At 37.4% G+C, this 15065-nt stretch overlaps 1 protein-coding gene across 1 annotated transcript in view; it reads left to right on the forward strand.

Moving 5' to 3' along the window:
- Nucleotides 1-11240, forward strand: part of COL11A1 (collagen type XI alpha 1 chain) — a 240499-nt gene extending 229259 nt beyond the window's left edge. The window contains exons 59-67 of the mRNA XM_038414607.2: nucleotides 207-314; nucleotides 965-1018; nucleotides 1123-1158; nucleotides 1282-1335; nucleotides 2276-2525; nucleotides 5053-5165; nucleotides 6410-6478; nucleotides 7166-7399; nucleotides 9511-11240. Coding sequence (XP_038270535.1) covers nucleotides 207-314; nucleotides 965-1018; nucleotides 1123-1158; nucleotides 1282-1335; nucleotides 2276-2525; nucleotides 5053-5165; nucleotides 6410-6478; nucleotides 7166-7399; nucleotides 9511-9657 — 1065 coding nt within the window. The 3' untranslated portion in view covers nucleotides 9658-11240. The remainder of the gene's footprint in view (nucleotides 1-206; nucleotides 315-964; nucleotides 1019-1122; nucleotides 1159-1281; nucleotides 1336-2275; nucleotides 2526-5052; nucleotides 5166-6409; nucleotides 6479-7165; nucleotides 7400-9510) is intronic.
- The last annotated feature ends 3825 nt before the right edge of the window (nucleotides 11241-15065 follow it).

Below are 15065 nucleotides of genomic sequence, written 5' to 3' on the forward strand. Positions count from 1 at the left end.
CTGAGCATAAATGTCAGCAAATGCATGTATCTGCAGAATAATTGTGTGCCTACTGTTTTTAGAATTTTTAGGATTTCTCTGTAAATACCTTCAGTGATGGCTTTCCAATACCCTAAGCTATCAATATATATTTCTCATTTAATTTACATGTATTCATAGTTATACACATTGACCTTCAATCTTACTTTTCTCTGACTCTTTTCTAGGGACATCCCGGTCTGATTGGTCTGATTGGACCTCCAGGAGAACAGGGTGAAAAGGGTGACAGGGGTCTTCCAGGTCCACAAGGAGCTCTCGGAGCCAAGGGCGATACAGTTAGTAAAACATACTTTTGTTTCCATTTAAGTTCTGTACAAACCTGTTCTCTCTGCCAAGTCAAGAAGAAGAAATTTTGAATTCTAAACCCTTTGCACAGATCTTGTATATGAGTAGCATTTAAATTGCAGCAGCACCTAGTATATCCATGAAGAATTAAGGTCCCATTGTGCTAGGTGCTGTACAAACATGTCACAAAGCTAAAGAGCTCAGAATCTAGCTAACAGACAAGGCTCAGTAGATGGATGAAACAAACAAATAGGTGGAGGACATGATCACAACAATTTGCTCAACATTTTCATGTATACTAGCTGTGCTCACAATGGAGCTCATCATCTGCCTACTTTTTATCAACTGGCAGTGTTCTGTGTGCATGATGTCAAAAGCGAGCCTTAAGGAGGATTTGGCAGTGGATGGGGTAGTGGCTTTATGAACTTTGGAGGGTGAGAAGTACAAAAACAGAACTCAAATTGGCATGTCATGTTGTTAATCATAAAACATGGTCTAGATCATTAAGCTGACTCAATCCCTGCATAGAACTACTCTGTAGGTATACTTAACTAGTCATCTTATTGTCCCTGTCACCGCTGCTCAGTATAGCAGAAACAATGGAGCTAGAATAACGTAGTTTCTGCTCATTCTTCTTTAGGGCATTCCCGGTCCCGCTGGTCCACTTGGTCCCCCTGGCCCTCCTGGTTTACCAGTAAGTAATTACATCCAAAGTATCTTGCCAAATATTGTTCAGTTCAAAATATTCCCATCTTAGCTTGAGTACAACTCAGTATAACTGTGTCCATTGTCCCCTAGGGTCCTCAAGGTCCAAAGGGTTCCAAAGGATCCACTGTAAGTAACTCCTCTCCAGACTTGTTCTGCATTTTCCCTTGGGGCTGGTGGTTTTCTTAAAAAAATTAGGCTGTTTTGTTTTTCCAAGATAGCTAACATAGTGTTTCTTTCACTGATTTGCAGGGTCCTGGTGGTCAAAAGGGTGATGGTGGTTTACCTGGCCCCCCAGGTCCTCCCGTAAGTAAAATCACTTATTTGACAATACATTCAGTTAATGGTCCAAATGATCCTGTTTTGTAACACTGGCAGGTAGGACTTTGGAAAACTGCAGAGAAGGAAAATATTAAAGATGGTTGGAAATGTTCCAAACCGAATGCTTTTCTGTTGGAAAATTCCAGTCCATAAATGCAAAACATTTCATGGAAACATGATGTCTCTGATGAAAATTCATTCTGAAACAAAAAATTGGAAAAAAAAGAAAAAGGGAAAATTTTTTCCTTCTTCAGAACATAACATTTTGATTTTCCATTTTTTGATTTTATAAAATATAAAATTCAAAAAAAAAGTCAAAAGCAAAATGAAACATTTTGACTTTCTTGAAATGAAACATTTTGCTCAATCTGAAATGCAACTGATGGAGGAATTTTGGTTCTCTGTAAATTTCAATATTTTTGGTTTCATTCTGAAGTATAAGCATACCAAGAGATTGTCTCAGGTTGTTTCCCAGGTGCATTAGGGCATGCAACCCCAGAACTGCCCCCCTTTTGGGAGGCAATTTAGCCTTCTCCAAGTGGCTGGTCAGCTCTGCTAGGCAGCGTGGTGGTGGACATTGGGGGTGGAGCCCGGGCCTGCCTCTTACCAGCCCCCTTTGGGGCATTGCGGGCCCTTTGGGAAGCAGGAATATTGCAGTCCCTACCTTTTTTTGAGCACATGGACTGTGATTTTGCTCCATGTGGCATTCCCCCTGCTCTGCTCCCATATAAGGGCCAGGCAGAATCTCTCGCTCTTTCTCTGTAATCAAGCCTTAACCAAACCAAAGGAAATCCGAGAAAAATAAAATAAAAAAAGAAGACGGACCATTCAAACCACCTCCAGCCAGGATTTCCATCTATCAATCTATTTATACATCTGAAAAATAAAATTAAAAGGCAACCAAAGTATGTAATGTACTTTTCAGGGTCCTCCCGGGGAAGTTATCCAGCCTTTGCCAATCCAGTCACCCAAAAAGACAAGAAGATCTTCAGATTACATGCTGGCTGATGCAGCTGATAACATCCTGGATTATTCTGATGGCATGGAGGAAATATTTGGTTCACTCAATTCTCTAAAGCAAGATATTGAGCATATGAAGTATCCAATGGGCACTCAGAACAACCCAGCCCGAACTTGCAAAGATCTACAACTCTGCCACCCAGACTTCCCAGATGGTATGTTAATATTACATGACAAAAGCAAAAGGGCTTAGGTTATGATTTACTAAAATATATTATCAGTTCATTAATTCCAGTTATATGGTTAATATAGTCTTTCAAGAAAAGCTAAGGAAATGTTCGTTAAATCCATTATTGGAGGCAAAAAAAGCCATTTATAAACATGGTGAATTTAAGAAATTCTGTGTCTGTAAAACAAGAGTTCATTACATATGCAATACAGTCAGTCTGGTTTTAGATGTACAGATTTTACAAATTGTTTTACAAAAAACATATTAACAAGGAGAGAAATAAAAGTTTAAATGTTTATTTAAAAAGGGAGGCTTTGTATTTTACAAAACCACCTTTTTCCAAAGAACAAAGGGTGAAGTCCTTGTGCCACTGGAGTCAACGGGAGCTTAGCCACAATGATGCCAAGATTTCACCCAAAAGATATAACTATGTTAAATCGGGGGATGGGTGGCTGAATGCAGATTTGTTTTAGGTGCTACACATATTAGTCCAGAATTTTAAAAAATGATCAGAGAGTTGTACAAGACATTCCTGAATTCTGTTCACAATACATTCCTTCATAATTCTTTCATCCTAAAAACACATTAAGCAAAAAAGACTAAGGTTTATGTGAAATGTATGGACATATTCAAGATTATGGCAATAAATCTGGCATTAAAGTTTAATAAAATGCAGAGTCATAAATTAGGCTGTGTTTCAGAGAAATAGCTTTGTTTATTTTTTTATTTTTTTAATGGAGCTTACTCTCTGGTAAGCTTTAAATGAAGGCCAACTTTCACACAGCTCTCCTGCTTTTATATTTCTTCTATTGTAATGAATATTTCTCCCTGTAATTTCTCAAAGTAATTTTTTCACATTTTAAAATGAGAGCAAAATACATTTTGACAATTTAATACTACTTATTGTTTTTACTCTAGATAGATAAAACAGATGGTTGCCTTGAGGAACAGTTAAGTAGTGAATGTGCTGTATGAAAAGTACATATATTTTAATTCAGTACCTCCATTATAATGACTATGTTTCATAGAAAATCTCTGAGTTGTTCAATTACCAGTATTTATCTGTTATGGGGAGCTTTAGTTTTAATATGAGTGAGGGTTTAATTTGGTTAAAATAAAAGTGAAAACATTCATTTCTTTACAAACCTCTTGGGAATAGGAGGCTAGCTGTCAGAACTGCCTATTTTAAATAAAGAGCGTCTGAACAAAGAAGGCTTAAAAATAACCTGTATGTATTATCACAGATATCATGCATATATCCTTTATGTTCCATACTGAACATTCAGGAGACAGTATTACTGTAAGGATTGGTAATGCACGCCGTACAGAAACCTGCGCTTTGGCTCGCACCTGGGCTAGGAGGGTAGTGACTGAAAACCATTGCTATTTGCTGTTCTGCCAGTAGTGTGCAGTTAGCTAGTGGTGTTAATCCACATCACAGAAAACACCATTATAATTAGAATAATTGTTAGCAGTCACCTTAGAGACTGACATTTGAATGGTCTTGGGACTGACTATAGCACTCACTCTCAGACTTTGTCTACACTAGCATTTTTAGGACCCATAATTCCCAACAGTGCATATCCACCAGTTGTAAGAATGGTGGAAGTTGTAGAGCAGAAAAGGCTCAGAGCAGTTCAAATGTCTTTGCCATTATTTTGTCTAGCCAGCCATCAGTTATGGTGCTTTTACTATCTGGAAACATCTGAACCTCGTCTACACTGCAGCTTCAGGGTTAGGCAGCATAGTGGTAAAATACCAGAACCTGAGGCTTATCTCAGTTTCTACCAGTGCTGCCAGTGCAGATGCGTTATTCAGGAGTTAGAAGCAGGGGCAATGGCTCTAGTCCCAGCATGCACCACCCAGCAGAGGTGCAGAAATAAGCTGAACTCCAGAGAGGTGCTGAGCAGCAGGCACCCTGCTTCTGCATACATACGATTTCTGACATGCACCCTCCTATGACTATGCAGCTCTACACCACCTTTAACACAGGGCTGTGCCTAAACATCACGATCCAGCCCAGGGTTTGAACTGCTCCTTTATGTTGTAGCCTTAACATTTCTTCTGCTTGTTTTTCTTTCAACATTCTGAAATATCAGGTTCTGACTTTATTTAACTGAAGGATCTGGATGTTGAAGTCACAGGAGGCTGACATATACAATGCTTTCTCCATTCACCTGGGGTCTCTCTGAGAGCTTTGCCTCAGATTTCAGCCTCCTGCAGTGCCATTCACCAGTTCTGCAAATGACTTACTAAAGTCCTTCAGCAAACAAAGGGAGTCATACCCTGAAATAAAATACAAGCTAAAATAAAATAAAAAACAACTGAGGCTGGTTTTATCTTTCATAAAGGAGCAATAAAGACAATGACAAAAATTGTTTTTGCTTCCCAATCTTTAAGATAAAACAACTATAGCTTTACAGCTAAAACTTTTTGAGGAGCATTCTATGGCAATAAAATATGACTTCCAAATCAATCATTATCTTAAGTAAATCCTCTCTTGTTTGTTTTAGGTGAATATTGGATTGATCCTAATCAGGGCTGCTCTGGAGACTCCTTCAAAGTGTACTGTAATTTCACAGCGGGTGGCGAAACTTGCATCTATCCAGATAAGAAATCTGAAGGAGTAAGTACCAATCTGTGTTTTGGGTTGACTGTTGACAGTTCCTGCCAGGTTGTTGCAATATTGAACTAAATAGTAAAATTATACTGTCATGTTTTCATTTATCTATTTTTCTTACAGGCTAATTATTACATTTAATTTGCATAAACATGAGTAAGGCTGCGAATCTGTTACGGAGGTCACGGATTGAGGAACTTTCCGGGACCTCCGGGACTTCTGCAGCTGGCAGGTGTGACTGACCCCAGAGCCAGCAGCGGTGGCAGAAGTCCCAGGCCACCCCCTCACCCCGAGCACCAGCGGGCGCCTAGGAGCCTTCCCCCTTCAGAGCACCAGCAGACACCCCACAGTTGCCCCTGGAACCCCCCCAGAGCACCCAAGATTTAGTCAGGGATATATAGTACGAGTCATGGACAGGGCCATGAATTTTTGTTTATTGCCCGTGACCTGTCCATGACTTATACTAAAAATACCCATGACTAAATCTTAGCCTTAAACATGCGTAAGGCAATGAAATGATACACAAAGTTAACAAATAGCCACTTTTTACCCCCTTTTTCTCAGATGTACATTTTTACTCACCTTCTTGCTAGCCAAGTGTCTCCCGCAGCCCAGGACGTGACCCAGCTAGTTACCCATTACTAATGAACACACAAAGTTCAATCTGAGACCTAAACGATAAACTCTAGTGTCTGATTTTCTATTGTCTTACCCCTACTGGGTATCATTTATACCTGTACAAAGTAGCTGAAAAACACTACTATTATGAACTTGTAGTGTTTCACACCCATAAGTATAAATGGCTGCTTAATGTGCAACCAGTGAAGAAGGTGGCTTTCTAAACGCCTGTGTAGACAAGGGATATGAATGAATGTAGTCGTACCAGTGCAAATCCTAATTAATCCAAACGGATGCAGTTTACCCCAATAACTTATCTGAATTGATCTGAGGTGTCTCTGCTACATGCTCTGTATAGCTTATGAACAGAAATTATTCTGTCATCTTTAATTCAGTTCAGCTGGTCTAAAGCAATTAATTTGTAGATATTTTATCTCTGTCTAAACAAAGTATCCAGTTTTAGGGAATTAAATAAATCAAATGTGGATGCGTCTCTGCATAGTTCCGAAGACCACTTAAAATAGGTTGATATCCCAGAAGGAAGATTTATTTTGCAGTTTTTGATGTGAAAATGCATTCTTTTTTCTAACATACATTGTAAATACTCACATTCTCTGCTTCTTTACAAAAAGGTAAGAATTTCATCATGGCCAAAGGAGAATCCAGGAGCCTGGTTTAGTGAATTTAAGAGAGGCAAATTGGTAAGTAGTCATCTCAACATATAGTGATTAACAAACCAGGCAGGTACTATCACCAAGTAATCTTGACAATATAATACAAAAAGGAATTTGTGCAGCCTCAACCTTTGCCCCCTTAAACATAAGAGCAGTTAAATGGACTTTTTCAGATAGGACAGCAGGAGCCTGCCCTGTTCTTTCCTATTTATCATGCTTCAAATGTAGCAAAATGCCAGTGGTTAACTGCAGAGCGGACTGATGTATTCTGGCAGCTCTTGCACCACCACTAACCCTCTGCAAAACAGTTTGAGTGCAGATCCCCATGCTCCATTCCAGGTGACTAAAGATAGGTTGCAGCATCATTTATGCATACTCAGTAACAGACATATAGTTACGATTAACTGAACCTGTGGCCCAGAAAAATTTGCTATTACAAGCTCACAGAATATTTTGGAGATGATTCTCTGTGTCTTGCAATAGGATGCAGCTAAATGTTAGTTGTTTGTCATAATTCCTGCTATAAAATGAAAACCTGTTTACTGATTCATAGCTTGATTGTGCTTTAAAATCTAACAATGACAATAAAGTATGTATCAGCTGATTCTTACATTAAAGTCAGTTAATGGGATTCTGTGTCAACTGTAATTTTCCACTTTTGCACTTAAGAGAAGGAAACAACCAAATGTTCATATGCCTACTTATATTTTCCAGCTTTCCTATGTGGATGTTGAAGGCAATTCCATTAATATGGTTCAAATGACATTCCTTAAACTACTGAGTGCCTCTGCCAGACAAAATTTCACTTACAACTGTCATCAGTCAGTAGCTTGGCATGATGTGTCATCTGACAGCTATGACAAAGCACTGAGATTCTTAGGATCAAATGATGAAGAGATGTCTTATGACAATAATCCTTACATCAAAGCTCTTCATGATGGTTGTGCAGTAAGTATAGGCTCAAAATATTCTTTTCTACTATAATATAACTGGTGAGCTTAGTAGTCAAACTAGTTCATTCTTATGCTGGCTTCCTTCTGAGAAAGGCTCTGAAGATTTTGTTTTTAATACTCTGCCATTTTAGTAGATTTTAACTACAATGAATTAGTCACTTCTTTAAATTTCATATGAAGAAAAATATCAACCATAAATTAAGCAATAGCAAAGCAAAGTTTGGCATGAATGGTTGCTGTTAGTGCCAATGTGCTGAAATTAGATATTTTGCTATTGTAAATGTTAGGTAAGGGAAAAGCAGCAGAAAATAAGTATTGTGAAAGGAGGCATTGCACTGTTAGTATATATTAACTCTCTGAAATCAGTTAATGCAAGGGGAAGATGCATAGTGAAAACACCAAAAATGTGCTTTGGATAGCTGTACTTCATAGATACACAGTGGATTCAAAGCTTGTGAACAAATTACATAGTTTGACATGTGTGCATTGCTTATCTAAAAGAAGAGCAGAAATCAACACTAGGTAAAGTCCATGAATTATATCCTTCCCACTCTTCTCCCAGCTTCCCTAGTGTCGCTAGGAATATTCCATACATGCATCAGATATCTGATCATCTCTCCAACAAGGTATTGGGTCCATTCAGGTTTATCAGTTGTTAGCTTCTTGCCTCAGAAGCCATGTCTCAATGCTGAATATTTTGCCATTTGTTTTCTAGATAGCTACATATTTATGCATTTATACCTAACTAATCGTGTTTTTGTGATATCTAAGAATCCTCTCTAAAATTCATTTTAGACAATTATTGAATCCTCTCTAAAATTCATGAGAGACAATTATTGAGAAGGTTGTGATAAATAGCTTGGGACAATACCTGGGGTCCTTGGGTTTCCTAATTTTTTTTTCCATTTTGTGTTAGACCAGGTTGTGATACAAAGACATTGCTAGTGTAGTTGGTCAGTGATCTCTTCTTGGCAATGGATGTAGATCACTTTCACTGTGACCTCTATCACCAAGTTTTGATGCAATATGCCAGGGGTGTTATTCACAAAGGTGTGAAATCTGGCAGAGTTAGATAGAATAGTGCTCGATAAACTGTGTTCTTTTCTTCTTTAGATGAATAGTAGTGTTTTGTTTATCTGCCAGAAGACTTCTCATGATGGAGTACCATAGGGTTCTATTCTATGACTGCTTCTTTTCAACTTGTACCTCTCTTTCTAGTTATTTTAGAATTTTCTTTATATCTTCTGCTATCATGCCATTTATATGTGGAACTCTTTGGAGAGGTAGTGAAATGGTTTGGGGGTGCAGTGCCATTAATAAGTTGATAACACTAGATTCTACATCCCTTTTTTTATCATAGCCTGCTGTGACATTCTCTCAGCTTTCTCAGTGTCTCTCTGAGATTAGGGATTGGATAAGGGGGTAAAATGACAGAAGATCATTCCAGATGATAGCAAGATGTTGCTTTGGCTGGGTAAAATACCAGAGGAAATGGTGGAGCTGATATCTGCCCCCACGATTAATAGGGTTTGACTACTTTTTGAAAAAATAAACAAAGCTGCACAATCTAGCAGTCATGTCAGAATCCTGGATATTTTGAATTTCAAAGTAGCTGCTGTAGCACTTTGAAATGAAGTTACAGCCCTTCTAATTGGAAGTGCATATTGTCTCAGTTATCTCCAGATTGGATTACTGGCCTCTTCATGAGGATAAAATCCCCACAATCCCTGACAACATGATTCACCAGCTACTACATATGTAAACTCAGAATTCTCGATGGAACTTTAAACCTCTTATGGATTTTTCCAGTGAGGGGGCCTGTTTTAGCCCATAGATTTTTGTGCTGTTCAATCACTTTCTCTTTTCCAAAAACAGTGGTTTCACATTTGCATTTTTAGAAGATAAAAATACTAATATTAAAAAAGAAAAGAATTTAAAAAAACAGTTTATTAGAAACATCTGGCATTAGTGCATACAGTTCAGTACATGGGGGGACAGTTATTTCTAATTACAATCTAAATTGTAAAGTTAACTTGTGAAAGATCTATAACACTGCAGCTTTTTTGTATAACCATTTTTTATTTTTTGCCCTTTTTTTTTTTACAGTCAAGAAAAGGGTATGCAAAAACTGTGATCGAAATCAGTACACCTAAAATAGACCAAGTGCCTATTGTTGATGTGATGATTAATGACTTTGGTGATCAGAACCAGAAGTTTGGATTTGAAGTTGGTCCCGTCTGCTTCCTCGGTTAAGTTTTGGGCAAAGAGCAGATCGGCAAACAAGTTGTGCCTAGGTGCCACCAACCCATTTCATGCCACATGCAAGTTTTGATTAAGGATCGCATAGAAAAAATGTCTTGCTGGGTACGTATGTCTTATCTAGGAAATATCCATTGCCCTTGTAGGACCAGAATCACATGACTTAAACTTATTTGGCAAATCATGGGGGACATAAGAGGCTGTGGCAGAGACACACAACATAGCGCTAGCTTTATGAATGCTCCCTTTGGATTCCTTGGTGCTGTAAAACATGAATGTCATGGTGCTCCTTCTATTTAAACAAAGAGGTGCTAAGGAGGTGTGTTTAATAAATTGTAATTATTCTATGTACAGTACTATACTGTTATTTGTGTCCATTTCCAAAACTTGCATGTGTCTCTGAATTGCATCTGGCTCTTATTTTATAATTGCAAAACGTTGTTGTCAATACTGTGTATGTATTATGAAAAATAAAGTTGTAATTTCCAGTGAATCCAATTTAATTTTTCCGATTAATAATAAAGTCCCTTTGTATATATTGATGTTGAAAAGCTCTGTTATTTGAAGTCGCCAACAAAGCTTCAGCTGGCAAAACTGGAAAATCTTTGGCAAGAAACTCAAAACAACACTTTGCTGATATTACTTTGTGAGAATGAATTTCAAGAATGAATGCACCCACTGAGGTGCTGTATTCCATGGTGCTATTACCTCAGACTTTTTATTTTCCTTTTCAGATTCCAGAATTTCTTAAGATACCTGTATATACCTAAAATAAGCAAGTTTATATTTTTGGGTGGGGGAAAATGTGTATGAAAAAGGGAGGGGAAAGTATGTGCAGAGATCTGTTTAAGTCTATGTGAAGTAACTGGTAGTCCTAGTTATCCTTTTTTTTTTTATCTCATCCGAATTTGTTTTCATTGTGCTTCTTTAAACCATATAAATATTAAAACTTGATTCAAAACAATTATTTATGGATTTGTGCAGTGTTTACATAGTTTTTATGTGAGCAGTGATGAATATTTGCTTCTGAACTGGATACTAAGTTCCACATGATAGCCCATATATTATTTGTCCATCCCATCAATATGAATTCTCTATTATTTCAACTTAAGGCCAGGAACACAATATGTCTAGGTCATGTGATTCTACCTAGTTGTGAAGCAACTTATGAGGGGACTGCTACCTACAGAGCTTGTTTTCTGACCCAAACTGTTACAATTTGCAATCCAAATCTCACAAAAAGGTTGGTTTGGCCTTCCATCTAAACATTTTTTTTCAGGTAGTTGGAAGTAGAAATAACATTTTAACTTTAAAACACAAATCCTTTTGTAATTATTTTTCATAATATATGTAAGACTTGAAAATAAATGTTTGTTACTATTTCTTATATAAATTGTTAAATTAATTGGTACCAGATTCCACTGCCTCATTTCCAACTGGTATTTTATACATGTAAAAGTGAGATTTTAAAAGTCAACCTTTTGCTGTTCAGAATTTCTTTTATTTTTGAACCAAAGTTTGTAACTGTCACCTCAAAGAGAGAAAATACGAATTTTATTAATAAAATCAAGTCTTGACTACCTGGACTGGTCACTCTTTTTCTTCAAACCACTAGAAATATTATATCAGTTTCAGTAGTGTAATGGCATTCTGCTTCCAGACCATCCAGAATGAAAAAAAAATCTTATTATATACACAGGCAAGCATAGGCATCATGGGCAGAAGTGTTAATATTGAAGACCCCAATCCTGCCATTGATAGCTTGTATACAGCCCTGTTAAAGTCAATGGGGCTTTGTGTAGTCACAGCAGTCTGCCTGTGTGCTACTAACTGCAAAATTGTGGTCTCAACTTCTTTTTCACAACCTTTATCCATCTTTTATGGCCCCCATAGCCATCTAAGCACCTCACAATCTTCAGTGTATTTATCCCCACAAAGAGGGAAGTGCTGTTATCCCATTTTACAGATGGAGAGCTGAGGCTCACAGAAACTAAGTTAATTGCCCCGGGTCATGCAGAATACCTGTGGCAGAGCAGAAACTGAACCTGGGTCTCCCACAACCCAAATTAGAGCCCTAGCCACTGAACTACATGCCATCTCTCTAATCTGAAAAACAAAAAAATGTGTAGGCGGCAAGGAAGAGGAACAATCTACCCTTAGGTCATGCTTATCTATGGGGAATTCATGTGCCTTATTACTTACTCTTGATAATGTCAGAAGCAAACTTTGTACTTGCTCTGTACAAAGATTCAACATTATTAAACACTGTACATAGTACATTGTACCCAGCAGAAGAAAATTTTACATTGAAATTGACACATTAGTAACACCCTGAATTCTCTGTAGAAAGTGAGTGTTGTTAGATATAAAATTAAGACATAGGAGTTATCAAGTGACACTAGGCCCACAAAAAAAAACCCCTCAAAAATATGTAAATTAAATCCTTACTCAAATCTATAAGTAAAAACAGGTCAATAAATTTCTGACCAGGAATTAGCAGTCTGTGTAATCATAAAGAGGCTTAAACTGCTAAGTGACTTCTGGATTTTACAACAAATAGCTGGCAAAAACAGAACTTGCAGGATGGATGAAATCTCACAATAGTCGTATTCAACACAAGACAGGAACTGTACACGAGGTGGAATGCAGTTTTTGTTGAAGGGCCTGGTTTGATCTGCTCTTTAAATGTAGTGTTTTATAGAAAGGGTCAATGGGGCGAGTAAATGCTGGTGTAACTGCACTAAACTTGAGTGAAAGCTATAACATATCCCACAAGAACACGAGTGATTTCACTGTTTCTGAGGGACCGATTCCATCCATGATGTCATCTTAAGTTGTAAAATATAGCATCTCATTCTGCCACCTTCAAACACACTGAGTAGAAATTTATTCCGTGAGTAATCCCAAGAGTACTCCACCTACTCTTTCAATGGCGGAACTCAGTAAGGTCCTAGCATGACTAGGGGTATTAGAATTAGGGCCTGTATCTCATAGTATAAAGATGACAACACAGACTATCAGTTTTATGAGCTAGAAGGCCTCTAGCGCAGATTCATTTAGCTTTCAGAATGCTCTTTTGCTCCACTACTAATGGATTACTAACAAACCTTTCAAAAGCAACCAGGAAGCAAGAACAATGTTTAACCATTCAGCTTCATAAGATCACTCTAGAACTGCATATTTGACAGCATCATACATTGTTAAACAATGTCCTTAATATGTAACTTCTTTGTGAAAGACTACCTCCCAAACTGGCAGCACTGCTTGCATAGAGTCTAATATTAATATTCTATACTGCACTAGAGCTGTAAGACGCTGCAAAATGAACTTTAACCTAACATTGTCTAAAATTTTGTGTGACTTGAAGCAGAGCTGGGGTCAAAAATATAGATGTGTGTGTGTTCATAGTTGGGAGATGTCAGTGCCAGAAGTGAATTGAATCTTATCTGGCTTCATCCAGGAAATAGTAAAAGAAGATTCTATTATGAAAATGTCATCCGTAACATTACCTTGTTCTGTCATCTTCATGAACAGTGGAATCAACATTTTAAAAGCTCTAGCAAAAATTAGTTTCATTTCCTAGCAATGGTATTTCAGATAGTTTCCTCAACACTGTATGATAGGAAGAAAAGAATGCACACAAAAAAGTATTTTTAATAGTGCAGGAAAATCCCACACTTTTCACTGGCATGTCACACTGAACAGCACTTAATGCTTAAATAGAATATGATATTTTATTACAACTAAGTCACACCCATTTACTATTGCTGAAGTTGATTGACAGTCATTAAATGACATCTAAAACCTACCTCCATGTTCCATTAAAAGCTTTTGTATTTGTCCAAGATACTTCTACTCCAGGGAGTAGATTCATTAATTACATAATGGGTTTTCTGTGAAAGTTACTGAGAAATGATACAATAAAAGCACTTGTATTTTCTATAATAATCACCATCAACTTTGAGGTGAGTTAGTGACCTCCATTCTGCACATGATATGGTGATTATAATTTGCAATGATGAGGCTATGACACTGAACATCATGCTCATCATATTTAAGTTTTAACGTGTCTTCTTAATGTTTCTTATGCACTCTGACAGATAAAGGGACTTGTCTCAAAAGTGTTCCACCTGGTGTTCCATGGCACAAAAACCCTTTTACCAAGTAAAGGATTGGTCTAATGTGATTTAGATAGTTTCCAACGAGAATTTTGAAGATTGATGAAGGCTGATATATGCAGAAGTCAAGTATATATGTGGTTGTGTTATTCTATTCTTCATCTCAGTTACATGGTGCCACTACTGTTACAATCAATGGGAGTTGTACCTAATAACTGAGGTCAGAATTGAGCTGCACTACATTCATTTAGATATGGCAGTGTTTTGCCCAGTGTGCCCAGTTGCTCTAAGGCCCTGATCTTTTGATCAGATCCATATGGGCAGAGCCTTGTGCTCATGCAGGATCCAATTAAAAGCTTATGACTTCAGTGGGGCTCTGTACAAGTTAATGTGTATGTCTGTGCAGATTCAACAGCAGAATCAAAACATAAGTATCCCCTCCACTTGCTGCTATGTGTTAAACAAAGGAAACAGCTCAATTCTGTAAATAATTTTGCTGTAGTTCATCATTCTACCAGTAGCACTATAGAACCAACTAGCAGTAGACTGAGATTACAATACTCATGGTTCCACTCAACCTAAAGACCGGAAATATGAAATTTCACAACTACCCCCATACTACCTCATGTACTGGCATCAAATTTTACAAACAGACAAAACTTGCATATGAATAGGAGACACTGTAGTACTCAGAAAGCTGGCCAGGGTGACAACATGAAATGCACAAGCATGAAAAATGGAAAAGTGCCTGGGCAATAACAACTGTATCCCTTTCTTCTCCCTCTTTTGGTTGCTGGATGTTATCCATCATGTACTGTTGCCCTGTTTTTGTTTTGTCTAGTCCATACACGAATCTGTGACTATTTATTGGAACACACTTGTTCTACAAAAATATATTTCTGTTCCTCATCTGTTTGTTATTTGATCATTTTCATCACAATGACTGATAGTGACCTGTTGTTTATCTTGTAATGCCCAGTGAATATTTCATGAAATATTATGAATGTAATTACTACCCAAGCTACCTTTCAATTTTCTGATTATCAACCATTATACTCCCAAGCTACTAACATTATTGCTTTTCTCATACTCAGCTGGTATTTTCAGAACAACGTTAGGTACAGAAAGGATAATCACTCAGCTTCCTTCATGATTTTAACACAAAAACATCTATCACAAACAGTGCCAATAAGCTTTGAACAGATAACAAGAAAATGAGAAATTAATCACTTGCCAAACTATACTGTAAAGACAATATTTGGAACATTTATCACCACTTCTCCT

Source organism: Dermochelys coriacea, chromosome 8, assembly GCF_009764565.3.
Source record: "Dermochelys coriacea isolate rDerCor1 chromosome 8, rDerCor1.pri.v4, whole genome shotgun sequence".
NCBI classification, from domain to species: Eukaryota; Metazoa; Chordata; order Testudines; family Dermochelyidae; genus Dermochelys; species Dermochelys coriacea.